The sequence below is a fragment of the Periplaneta americana genome, chromosome 1 (genome assembly GCF_040183065.1).
Source record: "Periplaneta americana isolate PAMFEO1 chromosome 1, P.americana_PAMFEO1_priV1, whole genome shotgun sequence".
NCBI classification, from domain to species: domain Eukaryota; kingdom Metazoa; phylum Arthropoda; class Insecta; order Blattodea; family Blattidae; genus Periplaneta; species Periplaneta americana.
Genome location: NC_091117.1, coordinates 7135235 through 7154984, shown reverse-complemented (window position 1 = coordinate 7154984; position 19750 = coordinate 7135235). Strand labels below are relative to the sequence as shown.

The following is a 19750-nucleotide window of genomic DNA, read 5'->3' as shown; positions in this document are numbered from 1 at the left end:
TAGTAACAGTAGCAGTAGTAGTAGTAACAGTAGCAGTAGTAGTAGTAACAGTAGCAGTAGTAGTAACAGTAGCAGTAGTAGTAGTAACAGTAGCAGTAGTAGTAACAGTAGCAGTAGTAGTAGTAACAGTAGCAGTAGCAGTAGTAGTAGTAACAGTAGCAGTAGTAGTAACAGTAGCAGTAGTAGTAGTAACAGTAGTAGTAGTAGTAACAGTAGCAGTAGTAGTAACAGTAGCAGTAGTAGTAACAGTAGCAGTAGTAGTAGTAGCAGTAGTAATAGTAGCAGTAGTAGTAACAGTAGCAGTAGTAGTAACAGTAGCAGTAGTAGTAACAGTAGTAGTAGTAGTAACAGTAGCAGTAGTAGTAACAGTAGCAGTAGTAGTAGTAACAGTAGCAGTAGTAGTAACAGTAGCAGTAGTAGTAGTAACAGTAGCAGTAGTAGTAACAGTAGCAGTAGTAGTAGTAACAGTAGCAGTAGTAGTAACAGTAGCAGTAGTAGTAGCAGTAGTAGTAGTAACAGTAGCAGTAGTAGTAACAGTAGCAGTAGTAGTAGCAGTAGTAGTAGTAACAATAGCAGTGGTAGCAGTAGTAATAGTAACAGCAGCAGTAGTAGCAGCAGTAGTAGTAGTAGCAGTAACAGTAGCAGTAGTAATAGTAACAATAGCAGTAGCAGTAGTAGCAGCAGTAGTAGTAGTAGTAGTAGTAGTAGTAGTAGTAGCAGCAGATGGTGGTAGTAGTAGGTACTTTAAGGGACGTTTTCAACTGGCAACCGAACATGTTCGTAAATTAATCAGTAAAATCAAAAACTTTTTGCGGCATTATCTATGATTAAATAATTTTTATGTTCAAGAAATGAGTATATAATTATATGTTTATCACTTTGTAAACGTGAGATTGCAGTACGTGTACGAGATTTGACATCATGAGAATATTTGCTACAAACTTAACTTCATCCGCAGCCAATGCCTGTGACCAAACGTGCCAAGATTAACCGGAAATGAGAACAACTATACTAAGGCAATTATATGGTACACACTGTATAGTTATTAGGCGCAACTATTCAATATTCATGACGTCTCGCTGTTCATGGATGCAGAGTAATTCCGGGACTCGCGATTAAGACAGAAGCCTTGTCAGACGTCACGAATTATTCTAGACACATCCCTCGCATTCTTTGGGAGTGGAAAGTTGCATTTTAAAACCGAACGGTACTTGCGAATCTGACGACAAATAAGGACTGCGACAGACAGAAATCTGGGCGTAAATGTTTAATTGAATTCCACAAGTTGTGAAATATGGCGAAAGTAAGGTCACGTGAGCGTAAATGCGCACTGGAAAGTGATCAGAATCTGGGGCGACCTTGCCGATCAGATGCGGCCGATCTGCTCACGGCGCCCACCGGTAGCTTCCACATTGCTTCTGTCATTTATACAGGATGAGCCGTAAGTAATATCATTGATTTGAGGGGGTTATTCTTTGAGATATTTCAAACCAAAACGTTTAATACAGTTTTGCTCGTTTTTGCTTCCTTTCAGAGATAAAAATTGTTTTATATTAAACATTTCATAGCGTGTTTTGGGAAAGCCATTGATTTAATTCCCAATATGCTCAGTCAATTTAAGAGAGCAGTGTATTATGATGATGAATGATTGAAAGAATTTTAGTTTTAGCCTTTAAAAGTGCAGAAATTTGATTCGAACAAATGTAACATTGTAGAATTCCTTTTCAGAATAAAAAGGTAGCTACATTTGTTCAGATGAAATTTCCACTCATTATAAAATCAATGAGTCCATCCATCCGACAAACGATTTGCCCATTATAAAATTAATAAATTCATCCATCAATCCAACAATCGATCCACCAATTATATAATCAATAAATCAATCCATCCATGCGATAATCGATCCACCCACTATACAATCAAGAAATCCATTCATCCATTCATCCATCCATCCATCAATCCAAGAATCGATCCACTAATTACACAATCAATAAATCCATCCATCCGATAATCGATCCACCTAATATACAATCAGGAAATCCATCCATCCAACAATCGATCCACGCATTATACAATCAATAAATTCATTCATTCATCCATCCGTCCAACAATCGATCCAGCCATTATATAATCAAGAAATCCATCCATCCATCAATCCAACAATCGATCTACTCATTATATAATCAATAAATCCATTCATCCATCCATCTGACAATCGATCCAGCCATTATATAATCAAGAAATCCACCCATCCATCCATCAATCCAACAATCGATATACCAATTATACAATCAATAAATCCATCCAACCATCCGATAATCGATCCACCCATTATACAATCAAGAAATCCATCCATCCATCCAACAATCGATCTACTCATTATATAATCAATAAATTCATTCATCCATCCATCCATCCATCCATCCGACAATCGATCCAGCCATTATATAATCGATAAATCCATCCATCCTATAATCGACCCACCCATTATACAATTAAGAAATTCATTCATCGATCCATCCATCCATCCATCCAACAATCGATGCACCCATTATAAAATCAATAAATCCATCCATCCATTCATCCGTTCAAAGTGAAGCTGTTAAATCTTACACAACAGTAACAATGCAATTATTTAACAAGTTTAGACGTTCTGCCATTGGCTGTTTTCAAATTATTTAATTTTAAATGTTCCACAATTATATATGAACAAGGCTTATATGAATTGCTGTTAGTTTCGTAAATTGTTCTCCTAAATGAAATTTGCAGTTCGCGAGAAGAGAACAGCTGCTGAAGGAACCTATTCTGCGCCATGGGAGGATATATCTTATATTCTATCCGGTTTTTTTTCAAGCCCATAGACTGATCTTACTTCGATAATAATAATAATAATAATAATAATAATAATAATAATAATAATAATAATAATAATAATAATAATAACTTATTATGATGTAAAATTTGCGAGCAACTGAACGTCATACTGCGTTGAATTGATTTCTTCTGTTCGCCGCACATCACAACGATCTCGCGGCCTTCCACAACAGCACGTGTAAGGGGCAAGGTCAGGGCTAGCAGCTATAGTTGCATGCAAATGATTGTTACGGTGTTGTGAAACGCCACACAGGTGGGCACCGCTCAGACGCACGAAGCGACTGGAATGGACGCAGGGCTGAATAAGCTGTATTCATACAATCACCAACAGATTAGAATACGACTTTGCCTACATAAATGAACTCACTATGACGATGTAGGCTTTCGTTTATTCATTTAACGTACTGCAGACACTGCTGTTTCCATGGTGACATGAGACTGAACTAGAGATGTTGAAGCTGTCTGTTCAATCCCCATATACAGGGTGTTTCCGAGGTGGTGTTACAAACTTTCAGGAATGATGGCGAAGGGAACATGTATCAATTTGAGATAAGGAACCATGGTCCGGAAATGACCGAGTCGAAAGTTACAAGCAAAAATAGTTGTGTGGAAATGAAATAATTTTATTCCTCTGTACACCTTATTTATGTGTATTTGTCTGTACATCTTACACATACTGTATTCATCTGACGTTGTTTACGTTGTCTACTTACAGTATTCCATTCAGTGCGCTGTCTGAGAGATGGGGACAGGAAATTACACTAAATCAATGCAGATAGCGTAATGTGTAACGGACATGGTCGGTCCTGATATGCACGTCTGTAGACAGCAGTGTATGTGTACAAGTTGCAGTGTCCAGTCGATCAGTCCTAGTGAAATGGAGGAGTACACGAGAGAGGAATAAGCAGACCTGATTTTCGAAAACGGATGAGCCAATGGGAACAGTAGACAAGCTTACAGATTGTATCGGGGCAAGTACCCACGTAGGAGACATCCGGCCCATACTATTTCTCCACGACTGTTCCAAAGGTTAAGGGAAGGAGGGCACGTGGTGCCAAATGACAATTCCATTTCCACACAACTATTTTTGCTTATAACTTTCGACTCAGTCATTTCCGGACCAGGGTTCCTTATCTCAAATCGATACATGTGCCCTTCGCCATCATCCCTGAACGTTTGTAACACCACCTCGGAAACACCCTGTATTTACGAGTAGAGAACACAAACATAACGTCTTCCTTTTTTTTTTAATTGGGTTATTTCACGACGCTTTATCAACAGCTTAGGTTATTTAGCGTCTGAATGAGATGAAGATGATAATGCCGGTGAAATGAGTCCGGGGTCCAGCACCGAAAGTTACCCAGCATTTGCTCATCTTGGGTTGAGGGAAAACCCCGGAAAAAACCTCAATGCGTCTTCCTTCTAATTTAAAATAAGACTTAGCACCCTTCTCTACCAGACCAATACCCCATTTCAATTTTGAATAGGAGCTTCGGGCATTTGTTTTTAAATGTGTGTCCATGGCGTCATCATCACGGAAAGAGTTTAAAAATAATTAATACTAAAAGCATAGATAAACGATGTAGACCATGTCTGTTTTGTGAACAAATGAATGCAGCCGTATACTAGAAATAAATGTAATCCATGTTATTATTACAATAATTATTTATGTTTTACTTAAAGGCGAAATTGTAAATGGTTATTATAAGTCATAACTTACTTATAAACGGCTGAGCAAAGAATGGCGCTTTGTCACGATAATTTATGCACTCCCTGTACCCAGGACATGTAATTTCTCCCGACAGGCACTTAATACTTAATCCCCGTGCATTCATTACAGCGACTGTCAACACAATAAGAGCTAACGCCTGTTACATTATTTATAATTAATACACTGCGAAGGATTCCGCGCAGGTCTCCACATCGCATCCTGACAACTCGGATGAATCGCTCATTCATTACAGCTCGGCGCAGAATAGCCCAGTTAACGGACCACAAGGCCTTCTTACTTAAGCCTTACGATAGCTTTATGTTAATTGTGAGGTTCTTTTTCTTCTGTGATGAAATCGAGTTTGCTCTGCCCCCTGCCTGCTAGAGCTGCTACAATTGTGATACATTACTTCAAATCATTTACTTTTTTTAAATTCCACACATATTCGAGATATCTTTATAGCTGCTCTTCTGTTTACCTTCATCGTTCATTCCGTTTTTATCCTTGTATATCTTACCTCCTCTCTTCTTCATTTATTTTTTCTTCCTTTTCCCTTTCTTTCTTTATTTTTCCCTGTTTCTTTTCTTTCTTTTTCTCTCCTTTTTCGTTCCCTTCTTTTTACTTTCAGTTTGATTTCTTCCGTTTTTCTTGCTGTTCTCTTCCTTTCCTTGTCATTTCTCTTTTTCATTACTGTTTTCCTTTCTTTCTCATTCATATAATTTTTTTTTGCTTTTCCATTTCTTTTTTCTTCCCTTTTCCCTATCTTTATAACTTCCTTTTCTCTCTCTTTCATTTCTCTTTTTATTTTATCTTACCTTTCCTTTCCTTATTTTTTCCTCTTTGCTTTTCCTTCCTTTCTCCTTTCTTGCTTTTCCTTAACATTTTTCTTTCTTTATCTTTTTCCTTTCTCATTCTTTTCCCTTCCCTTTTACCTTCCTTTCTATTTTCATCGCTTTCCAATACCTTCTTGTTTCTTCCCTTTTCCTTAATTTCTTTTTTCCTTTTGCTTTTATTTTTCTTCCTTTCCTTTTTATTTCCTTTTTGCTTTTTTTCCTATTCCTTTCCTTTTTCTTTTTCTTTCCCTTTCTTTTCTTTTTTTCCTTTCTTTCCTTTTTCTTTTCTTTTTCATTTTTCCTTTTCTTTTTCTTCCTTCCCTTTTTAATTTTTATCTTCCTTTTTCCGTTTTCCTTTTTTTCTTTCTTTTTTCTTTTTTTTCTCCTCCCTTTTTCTTTTCTTTCTCATCTTTTTTCTTTTCTTTGTCTTCCTTCCCTTTTTAATTTTTATTTTCCTTTTTCCTTTTTCTTCTTCTTCTTCTTCTTCTTCTTCCCTTTTTGTTTTCTTTTTCATCTTTTTTTCGTTTCTTTTTCTTCCTTCCCTTTTTAATTTTTATTTTCCTTTTTCTCTTTTCCCTTTTCTTTTTTCTCTTTTTCTTTTCTTTTTATCTTTTTCGTTTCTTTTTCTTCCTTCCCTTTTCAATTTTTATTTTCCTTTTTCCGTTTTTCCTTTTTCTTTCCTTTTTCTTTTCTTTTTCATCTTTTTCATTTCTTTTTCTTCCTTCCCTTTTTAATTTTTATTTTCCTTTTTCCCTTTTTCTTTCTTTTCCTTTTCTTTTTTCCCCTTTTTCTTTTCTTTTTCATCTTTTTCTTTTCTTTTTCTTCCTTCCCTTTTCAATTTTTATTTTCTTTTTTCCGTTTTTCTTTTTTCTTTCTTTTTCTTTTCTTTTTCTTCCCTTTTTCTTTTCTTTCTCTCCCTTTTCTTTTTACTTTTTATTTCCTTTTTTCCTCTTTTTCCTTTTTCTTCCCTTTTTCTTTTCCCTTTTCCTTTTTCTTTTCTTTCTTTTATTTCTTTCCCTTTTCTTCCCTGCCATAAGAAATGCACAATCGTTTGTTTCAATAAAACCATATGAAAATGTATTTGTCATTCATTAAAACAAATTTGCAGATGTGGCAAAAACCATTGAGAGTTTAAACGAGAATTATTCAAATGTCTGATGCTCTTCGGCTTGTAAGAAGAACTTTATCATAAAAACTGATAGAGCAGCTCCTGGGCCGTTCTTGAGACAAATCCTGATCATGCCGTTTCTTAGTCTCACAAAACACTCTCTACTTTTGAACATGATCTACAATATTTCTGCAAATCTAGCTTTCAGATATAGCACCCTGTGAAGCTGATTTAAATAATTTCAAGAGAAAAATTGTTCCGGGGCCAAGTGTCGAACCCGGGACCTTTGGCCAAGGCTCTACCAACTGAACTACCCAGGAACTCTACCAGACTCGACCCAATTTCTCTCTTTATATCCCAGACCTCAAAGTGGGCTGACAACTGTCAAGCAACCAACATTGAGTGCACACAAACTATGTGGAAACTTCAGTGGAAGGTTACACCTGCTTTACTTGGCATCGTCGTTACTGGACGTAAAAGTCTTGTAGGTTTCTAAAATAAAATTAACAAGAACCATATACAGTTACTGTACGGCATACAAATATCAAATAAACTACACAGTATCATTTCTTTGCTGTGTTATCACGTGTACTCTACACACATTTAGGTTGCCTGCCGCTGGAGCGCTACTGTCGCGTCAGTTGTCAAATATTGGCATATTTTATACCAGGCATGTCAATTGATGCCCACAGGAGCAAGAGCGCTTTAGAGCCCAGGAGAGCCTGAGCGCTTTACAGCGGAAAGGAAAGAGACAGACGAAAGAGCTGGTATATGCCGCTTGGTCGAGCTATATTCAGGGATGGCCAGCACTGATTCAATAGATAAAGGGAAGAGAACTTATTAAAACTGTATCCATGGTGATTTTTAGATTTGCCTGAGAAGTATAAGTGCATTATAAGAATGTAAGTTTTAATTTTAATGCTCATTTTTCACAAGTTTGATTTTTTTTATTCAAAAGAAATATTTTCTCAACTTTTCGTATAGAAAAGTGAAATTTTCAGGTATAGGCCTATTTATTTAGTAGCCTTACAGAATGTTTTCGTAAATCTAATATACCGTATATACGTATTACTGAAGATAGTGTATTGAAATTTTTGAAAATATTCGCATGGAAATTGTTTGTAAGGAAATGAATTAACAAAGCAACTACTGTTACATCATAAGCAAAAGATACGTGCCCATGTGTTGTAAAAATGTCAGCTCTATAGCTTCAGCAGATTTCGAGAAAATAATTTAATATTCTGATGATAGGAAGTTGCTCACAAATATCACCTTAAAAGCATAATGCGATAAGAGTTTTGTTATGTAATATTAGTTACACTTAAAACAGATACAGTACCTAGGTAACTTTGCTTTGTACTGTAATATTGTTTTGATTAGTTTATTGATTACTTTTGTAAGGCTAAAGATACCATCAATATAAATTCCAACTTATCATGTCATACTCAATCTCTTTCTTTGGAATATCACTTTCTTTATGAATGATGTGTTTCATCCACTTAATACAGTATAATATTATACTACTATGGAATTTAAGTGAATATTCCTTCTTAACTCTCTATTATGTTATTAAGATTTAAAACACAAGTGCAATATTAAGAAATCAGTGTTAGTAGTTTTGTTTTACAGACAATATAGATAATATTAAACAGAAAGAAGCCATATAAAAATAACGACATAAAATTTCACGTTCCGTTTGAAGTTTGTGCACCACTGTTTTCTTAATCCAACAGGCTGCTTATTCATATACACAACCCTTCCTCTTTCCATACTTAGCGCTTGCTGCCCGTGCACGACGTCAAGGTCAGAAAAATGCGCTTGCTTTGACATCACTGTTTTATACGCATGAGTTGCGCGACTGTATGTATTAGACTGTGGTAGCATACTCACGAAATGGTAGGGGTGCATGGGTATCTCGTAGATGTTGCTGCTAAAGCCATTGATCCCGGGGATATTGCGGACGAAGAGCGACCTGTCCTTGGGTTCGAAGGTTTCCACGTCTTTAGATGGTGGGGCGTCGTCCGCAGCGGTCGCCAACGACGCCAGCGCCATCAGGACCAGGAGAAGCGCCATCTTGTCAACACAATCTGTAACAAACAAAAATAAAATGCTTCAAACTGTTGCCTTATACAGAAAAATTTGGAGAAAAAGAAGCAAAGTAAAGTTAACAGAAGCAGATAGACGAAGACAATATCAGATCACGCCGTCAGCTACATAGAAAGCAAAACTAGACACTTATATGATTATCAGAGAAAGTTTGTATTGAACTGTTACATTATATGAGCTTGGACTATACAGGACATAGGGTAAGGTTGCCTAATTCCGTGACATATTTAATAAAGACTATATTTATGCCAAACTTGTACTACAAATTTTCAAATAACACCGAAATCACGTTATTTGGACCTTGAGCTACAGTTTTTACAACATTCAGTGTCAACAGTTTCAGAAGTTTGGTATACAGGGTGTTTAAAAAATATGGGGCATAATTTCAGGTATGTATTTCCCACATGTAGACAATCAAAATAGTTCATTACAACATGTGTCCGGAAATGCTTCATTTCCGAGTTATGGCCTTCACAACATTGAAATTCACCGGAACGTTTTTCTTTCCGCAGGTCGTTGCCGTCAAAGCAGACATTAAGAGGGCACTCTGACAGTTCATTCCGAGGCGAAGGTTACATTCAGTGTTGTGTAGGCGTTAGACTGTGCGACATGTATTCAAATCAAGAGCTGGCAGAGATGCACTTCATGTACGGTAAGGCGGACGGCAATGCTGCGCTGGCTCGTCGTTTGTACCAGGAGAGGTACCCACAGCGACAATGTCCAGATCGGAAGACATTTGTACGTCTCCATTACCGTCTGTGCGAGTATGGAAAATTTAACTCTCCTGGTTTGGGAAGGGGACGACCAAGATCTACAACTCCAGAAGTACAGGAGGAGATTCTGGAGGCTGTGAACACGACTCCTTCTATCAGCACACGAAGGGTAGCGTTGCAAGTCAATGTTCGTCATACGACTGTCTGGAGACTGTTGAAAGAGTATCAATTGTATCCTTATCATTTGCAACGTGTACAGGCCCTGTCACCAGCAGATTACCCTGCAAGAGTTAGGTTCTGTCAGTGGTTCTTGCAGCAGTGTGGTGTAAATCCGAACTTTCCTGCCTTAGTATTATTTACAGATGAAGCACAGTTCACACGAGATGGCATAACAAATTTCCACAAACAGCATGTATGGGCGTATGAAAACCCACGTGCAACTGTTCCATCTCATCACCAGGTGCGGTTCTCCCTCAACATGTGGGCCGGTATCATTGGTGATCGATTAGTTGGACCCCATGTACTTGTAAACAGACTTACGGGGCAGGCGTACACAAACTTCCTGGAAAACACTATACCTCATGTTTTAGAAGACACTCCACTGATCAATCGTCAATACATTCACTTCTTGCATGATGGCGCTCCTGCACACTTCAGTCGTACGGCTCGCCGGTACTTGGATCGAAAGTTTCGTGATCGATGGATAGGTAGAGGTGGCCCAATTGCTTGGCCTCTACGCTCACCTGATCTGAACCCTCTCGATTTCTACTTGTGGGGCCATTTAAAATCATTGGTTTATTCGTCTCCGGTGCCTGATTTGGAATCCCTTCGGAATCGAATTGTGGCATGTTCTGAGGACATACGCAATACTCCTGGAGTTTGGGATCGTGTTCGCAGGTCAATGAGACATCGATGTGAGGTCTGTATTCAAGCAGGAGGTGGACATTTTGAACATCTTCTGTAATGACAACGACCTGCGGAAAGAAAAACGTTCCGGTGAATTTCAATGTTGTGAAGGCCATAACTCGGAAATAAAGCATTTCCGGACACATGTTGTAATGAACTATTTTGATTGTCTACATGTGGGAAATACATACCTGAAATTATGCCCCGTATTTTTGAAACACCCTGTATAATATATGATTGTTCATTGTTATACAGTGGCTCCTAAATCCGTGACAGGGATCCTAATTCCGTGATACTAAAATAATCCTCATTAACTGCTCAGAAAACAAACGCATATTTAGAAAAACACATTAAAGTCATGGTATACTGTTTTAATATGGATTAAGCAAGAAATAACAATATAGAAAAAGGGCCTAAGTGACAAATTTCATAGAAAATACTTGTGTAACTACAGGAATACATATTAATATTATAAACAAAATAAACTAAAAGTTAAATTCAATATAAAATTAAATTTGAATACATTGAATTATAACACATTTATTTCTCATTATTTATATTCCTAACAACAGCAGTAATAAAGTTAAATATATGCCCTATTATTTTATTATAATTACTAGCCGTACCCGTGCGCTCCGCTGCACCCGTTAGAAATAAATATAAAGTAATTACATAATTAAAATAGGACATTTGATCCAGGGAACATTCGTGTTTGATAGAAGGATAAATCGTTTAATATGTTACTTAATTTAAATTGCATCCAAATAATTAAAATGCGATCATTTTGGTCCAGAGACACTCATTTGGTGCAATGACAATTCCTTTAACATGTTTCTTAATTGTTATTACCAATTATTTTTGGAAAAGCGAAAATTAACAGACAAATTTTGGCTACAGATTTATTATGTTTATATTATATTATGTAAAAAGTGTGTTGATAACGGATGTACTCGAATTAGAAAGTTTTTAATTTGTTGTGGGAGCTCTTGAATCTCAGGAGGAACAACTTTTACAACAGCGCAACATAATCTGCTTGGCTCATTACCCAATGTTTTTGCATTGCATTTATTGCATATGTATTTTATGTATTTTAACACGATTCAATTGAGCATAGTTAAAATTTGAATTATAAAATAATGGATTGCTAAGCTAACGTACTATTACTGCATACTAAATCAATACACTCTCGTTGTTCGTTAATTCTCTGAGATAAAAATGAATATGTTCATAAACATTATTATAAGAAATACAGGAAATGAATATACAGAATAACCTATCAAGTTTTCTGTGCATAAGAAGCTATTTTAATCTTACCTGTCCTCAATTCACTCACAAGTTACTGTAATAACATTATAGCATTATGTCCATCCAGAGAAACTACACTTTCCAATGATGAAATAATAATTAATTATACAAATCGGTTAATTTAGCTTCCGATATTACTTCATACAAACACAGAAACATTGTCTGTAGGCTATGTTTCATAGCTTTCGATTGTTGTGTCCAAGGCCCCTTATAGACGAAGTCATTTGTTTTTTATTTCAATACACCGCCCTAGATGGCAGTTAATCGGTTAATTTAGCTTCCGATATTACTTCATACAAACACAGAAACATTCTCTGTAGGCTATGTTTCATAGCTTTCGATTGTTGTGTCCAAGGCCCCTTATAGACGAAGTCATTTGTTTTTTATTTCAATACACCGCCCTAGATGGCAGTTATTTTAATTTTAAAACTCATTTATCTCATTAAATATCAGTCCTATCAAAATTATTCAGGGAATAAAACTTATCAGAAATTATTTTTAAAGAAACTTTTGTTATGTAACATATTACACAAAAATCAATAATAAGCGAGATATTTCGATTTATTTAATTCAGGCCCCCTTATAACCCCCCTTTTAAATAAAGTATTTTGAATGCCATATAGCCTATAATCTAAGTTACAACGAACTTAATTTATATTCCAATTTTCATCGAAATCGGTTCAGCCATTATCGCGTGAAAAGGTAACAAACATACAGACCGACAGACAGACAGACAGACAAACAAAAACTAAAAAAAAGTGATTTTCGGTTCCAGGGTGGTTAATTATATATGTTAGGACCAATTATTTTTGGAAAATCGAAAATTACGAGAAAAATTTCGGCTACAGATTTATTATTAGTATAGATAATTGATGTTTTTCTATAACTTATTTCTATTAATAATTACACGAACTATTTCCTTTCATAAACATTAATTTTCACAATTTAGCGTTGGCATCACTGGTCGAGTGAGCCAGGAAGGACAGATATGAAAATAAATCCGAAAATGGGAAACCTCCTGTAGCATTGTTATTGTCTCACAATGTTTAAATAATCATACACATTGATTCAGCTGACTATAATCTACAGTAATATATCATTTTTATAATGCTATATTAATTCTCACCTCAAATATAAAATGTTTCTTCAAGAGCGGTCACAAGAGAAAGAAAAACTTACTGGTCAACCACCTTTCGCTGAACAAAAGTTTCTGCAGTCGATTGCTTTTATTCAAAAGGCGGGTAGTCAATAGAATTGAAAAGAAGACATCTCCTGGCATCTGTTACGTATTTCAAAAACTTAAAAGTCAGAGACCACAACTCCATGGCAGTCAATTGAAATTTTATCACGGGATTAGGGGTATCACGGAATTAGGCACCTTTACCCTACAGCTTGCGTATGCGTTTGTGAGAGGGATGGCGAAGACAACGGAAAATGTAAACGATAGATAAAAACATAACACAAACAACTGTATTTAAAGAAAGTTGTTTTCTTGTATGTAAGATTACCGGTGACTATCTTAAAAATCAAAGCGGGAGGGAATTATTTCTAAATTGGCTGAAGAAAGTGCTTGCAGTAGGTCGAAGGGAGTTTTTGAAATCATTAACTTGATTTTTATAACAAAAAAAAATATATAGTTTTTCTTATTGCCTGTGTTCATACTTTTCATTTCGTTCGTTTTACGTAAAATAAGCATATCGTATTTTCTGTTTTTCCCTGTGGAGTTTAATATGTTTTAAAATTTCCTTTATAACATGAATTAACCCTTAAATTTATTCACAAAGTATCCTAGAGGATATAACAGGTTAATAGGCTATATGCTATAGGCTAATTTTAATAAAACAATAGAAAAAAATTGGTAGGAAAATTAAAATTTCACAATGCTATAATATTGTACAAAATATAAAATATGAACATTGCGATAGTTGTTTTCTTTACGGTCCGACACGGTTTAATAAACTAGTATGAGAAATGAAGTTTTGCCAATCACTAGGTTTTCCTTCTCTAGATCATTCAATCGAAATTGAAGCATGGAAATATTTCTTAATCTTTTTCAATTTAGTCACAAACGAGCAGATCTTATTGTCTATGTTCTCTGAACATTTAAATAAAATTAAGTTGTGAAGATTATTATAAATTTTCGAAGTTCCTTTCTTCAACGTGAAATGAACACTCTTCAATTTCCGTCCTCTAACACAATTTAAACACAAACATTATAAGGTAATATCATCTGTATTTTTTTACGATTTTAAAAACAATATACACGGCAATGACCTTCCTACAGATGAAGGGATTGTCCATAGCAGCACAACAACCTACTGAGTATTCCGTACTGATTACAGCGTTGGACGATCGCACAATTCGTGACTTTTAAAATGCAACTGGAAAACTATTCGAAACACAGCAAAATATAGGCTACTATTTTACTTTTTTTATTTCTCTTTACTAAAGGAATCATACACCAGAAAAAATGACATTATTTACAGTTCACCCTGTATATCACTGAACTAATACAGTATTCGTTTTGTTAGATCATATTTTCACATTACATAATTTTGGGTTAAATTTTTGTTGATTTGTTGATATATGACTAGCAGAAAATCTTGAAATATTGCATTGAATTTCGTGTGATTGGAACACTCAAATTCTGTCATATTAAAAACCGCTCACTAAACTCCACAACTCCACTGCAGATGTTAGCACGTATTAAAATTGCTTCTCTACTACTTACTGTAGATGCTTTCATTACAATTTCTTATTGTCTTCTTGTCTCTCACGACAAAAATTTAAATATTTATTCAATAGAAAGGTACTGTGTTCCAGGAGTACTGGATCCTTGAATGATAGAGTTGAGACTCAAATGTCATTGGATCCTCTCCTTCAATGTCCCTCGACACACCTCGCCTGCCTCATGACTCCCCTTTAGAAAGGAAGAGCAATCCTTCTTCTTGTACGACGTTCTCAAGTTGGGTAATCATTTTCTGTCATGCATTTGTCATTATTCCAATCCGTGTCGATTAGAGGTGAGAGGCAAAAGGATTGCAGATTCAATAACAAACGTTCGTGACGTTAGTTACGGTGAACCACAACACACACCTAGAGTATCGACGTTCGTTTCTAGGTAACCTCCATAACTTTAAAAGAATCGTTTAGTAAAGATTTTCAATTCATATTACAATCTTTCCATTTACGAATAGATTCCAAAGTTTAAAAGGAACGTAAAATATAGATTTACAATTACAAATATCATCTTATCGTCTATGAATAGCCTCTGTAGTTTAAAAGGAACGTTAATAAAGAATTACAATCACAATTATCATCTTATCGTCTATGAATAGCCTCTGTAGTTTAAAAGAAACGTTAAATAAAGAATTACAATTATAATTATTAACTTATCGTCTATGAATAGCCTCTGTAGTGTAAAAGGAACGTTAAATAAAGAATTACAATTACAATTATCATCTTATCGTCTATGAATGGCCTGTGTAGTTTAAAAGGAACGTTAAATACAGAATTACAATTAAAATTATCATCTTATCGTCTATAAATAGCCTCTGTAGTTTAAAAGGAACGTTAAATAAACAATTACAATTAAAATTATCATCTTATCGTCTATGAATAGTCTCTGTAGTTTAAAGGAACGTTAAATAAACAATTACAATTACAATTATCATCTTATCGTCTATGAATAGCCTCTGTAGTTTAAAGGAACGTTAAATAAACAATTACAATTACAATTATCATCTTATCGTCTATGAATGGTCTGTGTAGCTTAAAAGGAACGTTAAATACAGAATTACAATTAAAATTATCATCTTATCGTCTATAAATAGCATCTGTAGTTTGAAAGGAACGTTAACTAAAGAATTACAATTACAATTATCATCTTATCGTCTATGAAAAGCATCTGTTGTTTAAAAGGAACGTTAAATAAGGAATTACAATTACAATTATCATCTTGTCGTCTATGAATAGCCTCTGTAGTTTAAGAGGAACGTTAAATAAACAATTACAATTATCATCTTGTCGTCTATGAATAGCCTCTGTAGTTTAAAAGAAACGTTAAATAAATAATTACAATTACAATTATCATCTTATCGTCTATGAATAGCCTCTGTAGTTTAAAAGGAACGTTAAATGAAGAATTACAATTACAATTATCATCTTGTCGTCTATGAATAGCCTCTGTAGTTTAAAAGAAACGTTAAATAAATAATTACAATTACAATTATCTTATGTTTCGAGAAAGCTTTTACGTATTATGATGAAAGTGTAATAAAGTTACAAGTTACTTAACAGAAGTGTGATGTTGCATGTGACGTTGAATCAATCCGTACTCGAAGTACGAAGGATTCCAGCTGCGACCTCAACCGCTAGAGTAATTTTTCACTGCTTCAAAGCCGTTAGGCATTCACTCCGGCATCAGCAGCCGACAGTCGTCTGTTAATTATTGTGTGTGGTTACTTAACACGGACAAATAATAAGCTATTAATAACCGGCGTGGATAAACTCTGCACGGGCATTTCCATCGATTAATCATTGGCTGTGGGATCCTTATTGCTACACAATGGCTGCATTAGCATACCAATACAGCGAGCTAACTGTTCACACTAAACTTTCAACAGACAAAAAATTACAAGACTTTCTCGATACAACGTAGTTTCTATTTTCAGAATGTTCCTACTTTGCTTATGAGCAATATGAGATACTTAGGTGAATAGGCTGAACGTTTATCGAGGGGGTCCGGGTTCAAATCCTGGTTAGGACAATTTACCTGATTAAGTTTTTTTCCAGGGGCTATCGCTCAACACATTAACAGCAAGTCCACACCTGTGGAGTAGCGGTTAGCGCGTCTGGCCGCGAAACCAGATGGCCCGGGTTCGATTCCCGGTCGCGGCAAGTTACCTGGTTGAGGTTTTTTCCGTGGTTTTCCCTCAACCCAATATGAGCAAATGCTGGGTAACTTTCGGTGCTGGACCCTGGACTCATTTCGCTGGCATTATGGCCTTCATATGAGCCATTCAGAGCAGGAGTGGTGTAAGTCAAAAATGGGTAATGAGGGTTAAAGTAAACATTCTGTAAAATACAGCGCAAAGTAGCAATTAATATTCAATTTATTTAAACTATTAGTAGTCAGTGGTTAGCACGAAGGACATATTAATTGCTACTTTGCACTAAATTTTACATAATTTTTACTTACACCACTTTTGCTCTGAACGGTTCATATAATTCAGATGCTAGATAAAGTTGATACAACATCGTAAAATAAACCACTTAAGGAGACACTCCACAAAAACTGACAACTTTTTCGTAATATTTCTTTTCAACCGCATTTTGAGAACATATTTACTATGTAGGCTAAACCACTACCAAAATCGAAGTTTTGAACACTCAAATGTTTTTGGATTTATTAATTTACTTATTTACTTATTTATTTACTTAATTATTTACTTATTTACTTAGTTATTTATTTACTTATTTACCTATTTATGTGTTTACTTATTTATTTATTTTATTTATTTATTTACTTATTTATTTATTTCCTAATTTATTTATTTATTTACTTATTTACTTATGTATTTATTTATTTACTTATGTATTTATTTATTTACTTATTTATTTATTTTACTTATTTATTTATTTACTTATTTACTTATGTATTTATTTATTTATTTTACTTGTTTATTTATTTACTTATTTATTTATTTAATTCATTTATTTATTTACTTATTTATTTACTCATTTATTTATTTTATTTATTTACTTATTTATTTATTTTATTTATTTACTTACTTATTTATTTATTTTATTTATTTACTTATTTATTTATTTTATTTATTTATGTACTTTATTTATTTATTTGTTTACTTATTTATTTATTTATTTACTTATTTACTTATGTATTTATTTATTTACTTATGTATTCATTTATTTACTTATTTATTTATTTTACTTATTTATTTATTTACTTATTTACTTATGTATTTATTTATTTACTTATTTATTTATTTATTTATTTTACTTATTTATTTATTTACTTATTTATTTATTTAATTCATTTATTTATTTACTTATTTATTTACTCATTTATTTATTTTATTTATTTACTTATTTATTTATTTTATTTATTTACTTACTTATTTATTTTATTTATTTACTTACTTATTTATTTTATTTATTTATGTACTTTATTTATTTATTTGTTTACTTATTTATTTATTTATTTATTTACTTATTTATTTATTTTATTTATTTACTTACTTATTTATTTATTTTATTTATTTATGTACTTTATTTATTTATTTGTTTACTTATTTATTTATTTATTTATTTATTTACTTATTTATTTATTTATTTACTTATTTATTTATTTACTTATTTATTTATTTATTTTATTTATTTAATTATGTACTAATTTATTTACTTATTTATTTATTTAATTCATTTATTTATTTACTTATTTATTTACTCATTTATTTATTTATTTTATTTATTTACTTATTTATTTATTTTATTTATTTATTTATTTATTTTATTTATTTACCTATTTATTTTATTTATTTAATTATTTATTTATTTACTTATTTATTTATATATTTTATTTATTTATTTATTTACTTATTTATTTATATATTTTATTTATTTATTTATTTATTTATTTATTTATTTATTTATTTATTTATTTATTTATTTATTTTATTTATTATTTATTTATGTATTTTATTTATTTATTTATTTATTTATTTATTTATTATAAATATTTCAAGTTTTTAGTAGAACATCTCAATTTTTAAGCTTCCCTTTTTTTGGTTACATTCAAAAGACATAGAGAAATATTTCTATGCATTCAATGTATGAAATACCTCATTTATTCAGTTTAAAAATGGAATTTTGAACGTGAAATTTTCCCTATAATTCATTAAAAAATATTAATAAACTATTAGCATTTCTCACAAAATAAATGTATAGAAACATGCAGCTACCTCATAAATACTTGCAGTAAAAATTTCATCCAGATTCATTAATATTTGGCATAAGAAAGTTGGTGTTGAACTAAGAAAAATAAACTTACGGAAAAAAGGATTTGAAAATAAAATAAATATTTATGTAAATCATACCTACTAAAATTCTCCTTCGCTACATTCATCTAGTAACTTCAGGGAGCCAACTTTAGAACAAAAAGTTAGATCTACTAGATTTGTAATCAGGAATTTCTAAAAAAAAGAATTTTTTGTTGAAAAAATAATTTAGACAGCTCTTTAATTGCCACGTCCCCTTAAGCCTTAATTTTAAAAACAATTTTGTACATATTTGTAATCAAAATTGAGCTAAGTCCATTTGGGGTATGAAAATACAGTATACATTCTAAAGACGTGAAATATTCAAAAACAAGTATTTCATAACTTAGAATTTATTTCTCTCCTAAATGACGTATTTGTCTGCCTTCGTCCTGGCTACAGTACACAGCCATTTAACCATCGACCTCATATCGAACACACACTATACAGGGTGATTCAGTATAAGCGTGCAAGAATGAAATATGAAATAGACTAACAGAGAAAGCTTTACAGGACATTTTGAGATATAGGGAGCATGGAGTCTGCAAAGTCAGATTAAGAAGATATGAGCTTAAACATGTCTATCGATATCGCTTACTGTTCTACACAGTATCTACATTTATTGTTTACATTTACTGTATTTACACTCATGATAAATGTTTGTTAGAGAATAAGGTGCCTTGGAAAAATATTTGGTGTTAAGAGAGATAGATTTCAAAAAGGCATATGACTCGGTTAAGAGAGAAGTTTTACATAGGCTAATATTCTTATTGAATTTGGTATTCCTAACAAACTAGTCCGATTAATTAAAATGTGTCTCAGTGAAACGCAAAGCAGATTTTTTTCCAATTCACTGTGGGCTAAAGCAAGGAGATGCATTATCACCTCTACTTTTTAACTTTGCTCTAGAATATGCCATTAGGAAAGTCCAGGATAACACAGAGGGTTTGGAATTGAACGGGTTACATGAGCTTCTTGTCTATGCGGATGACGTGAATATGTTAGGAGAAAATCCACAAACGATTAGGGAAAACACTGGAATTTTACTTGAACTAAGTAAATAGATAGGTTTGGAAGTAAATCCCGAAAAAAAACAAAGTAGGCCTATATGATTGTCTCTCGTGACCAGAAAATAG

General features: G+C 33.2%; 1 protein-coding gene across 1 annotated transcript in view; it reads right to left on the bottom strand.

Moving 5' to 3' along the window:
• Positions 1 to 19750, bottom strand: part of LOC138703241 (superoxide dismutase [Cu-Zn]-like) — a 77828-nt gene that overhangs the window by 34385 nt on the left and 23693 nt on the right. Inside the window, exon 2 of the mRNA XM_069831000.1 lies at positions 8417 to 8613. Within this exon, the coding sequence (XP_069687101.1) occupies positions 8417 to 8599 (183 nt within the window). The 5' untranslated portion in view covers positions 8600 to 8613. The remainder of the gene's footprint in view (positions 1 to 8416; positions 8614 to 19750) is intronic.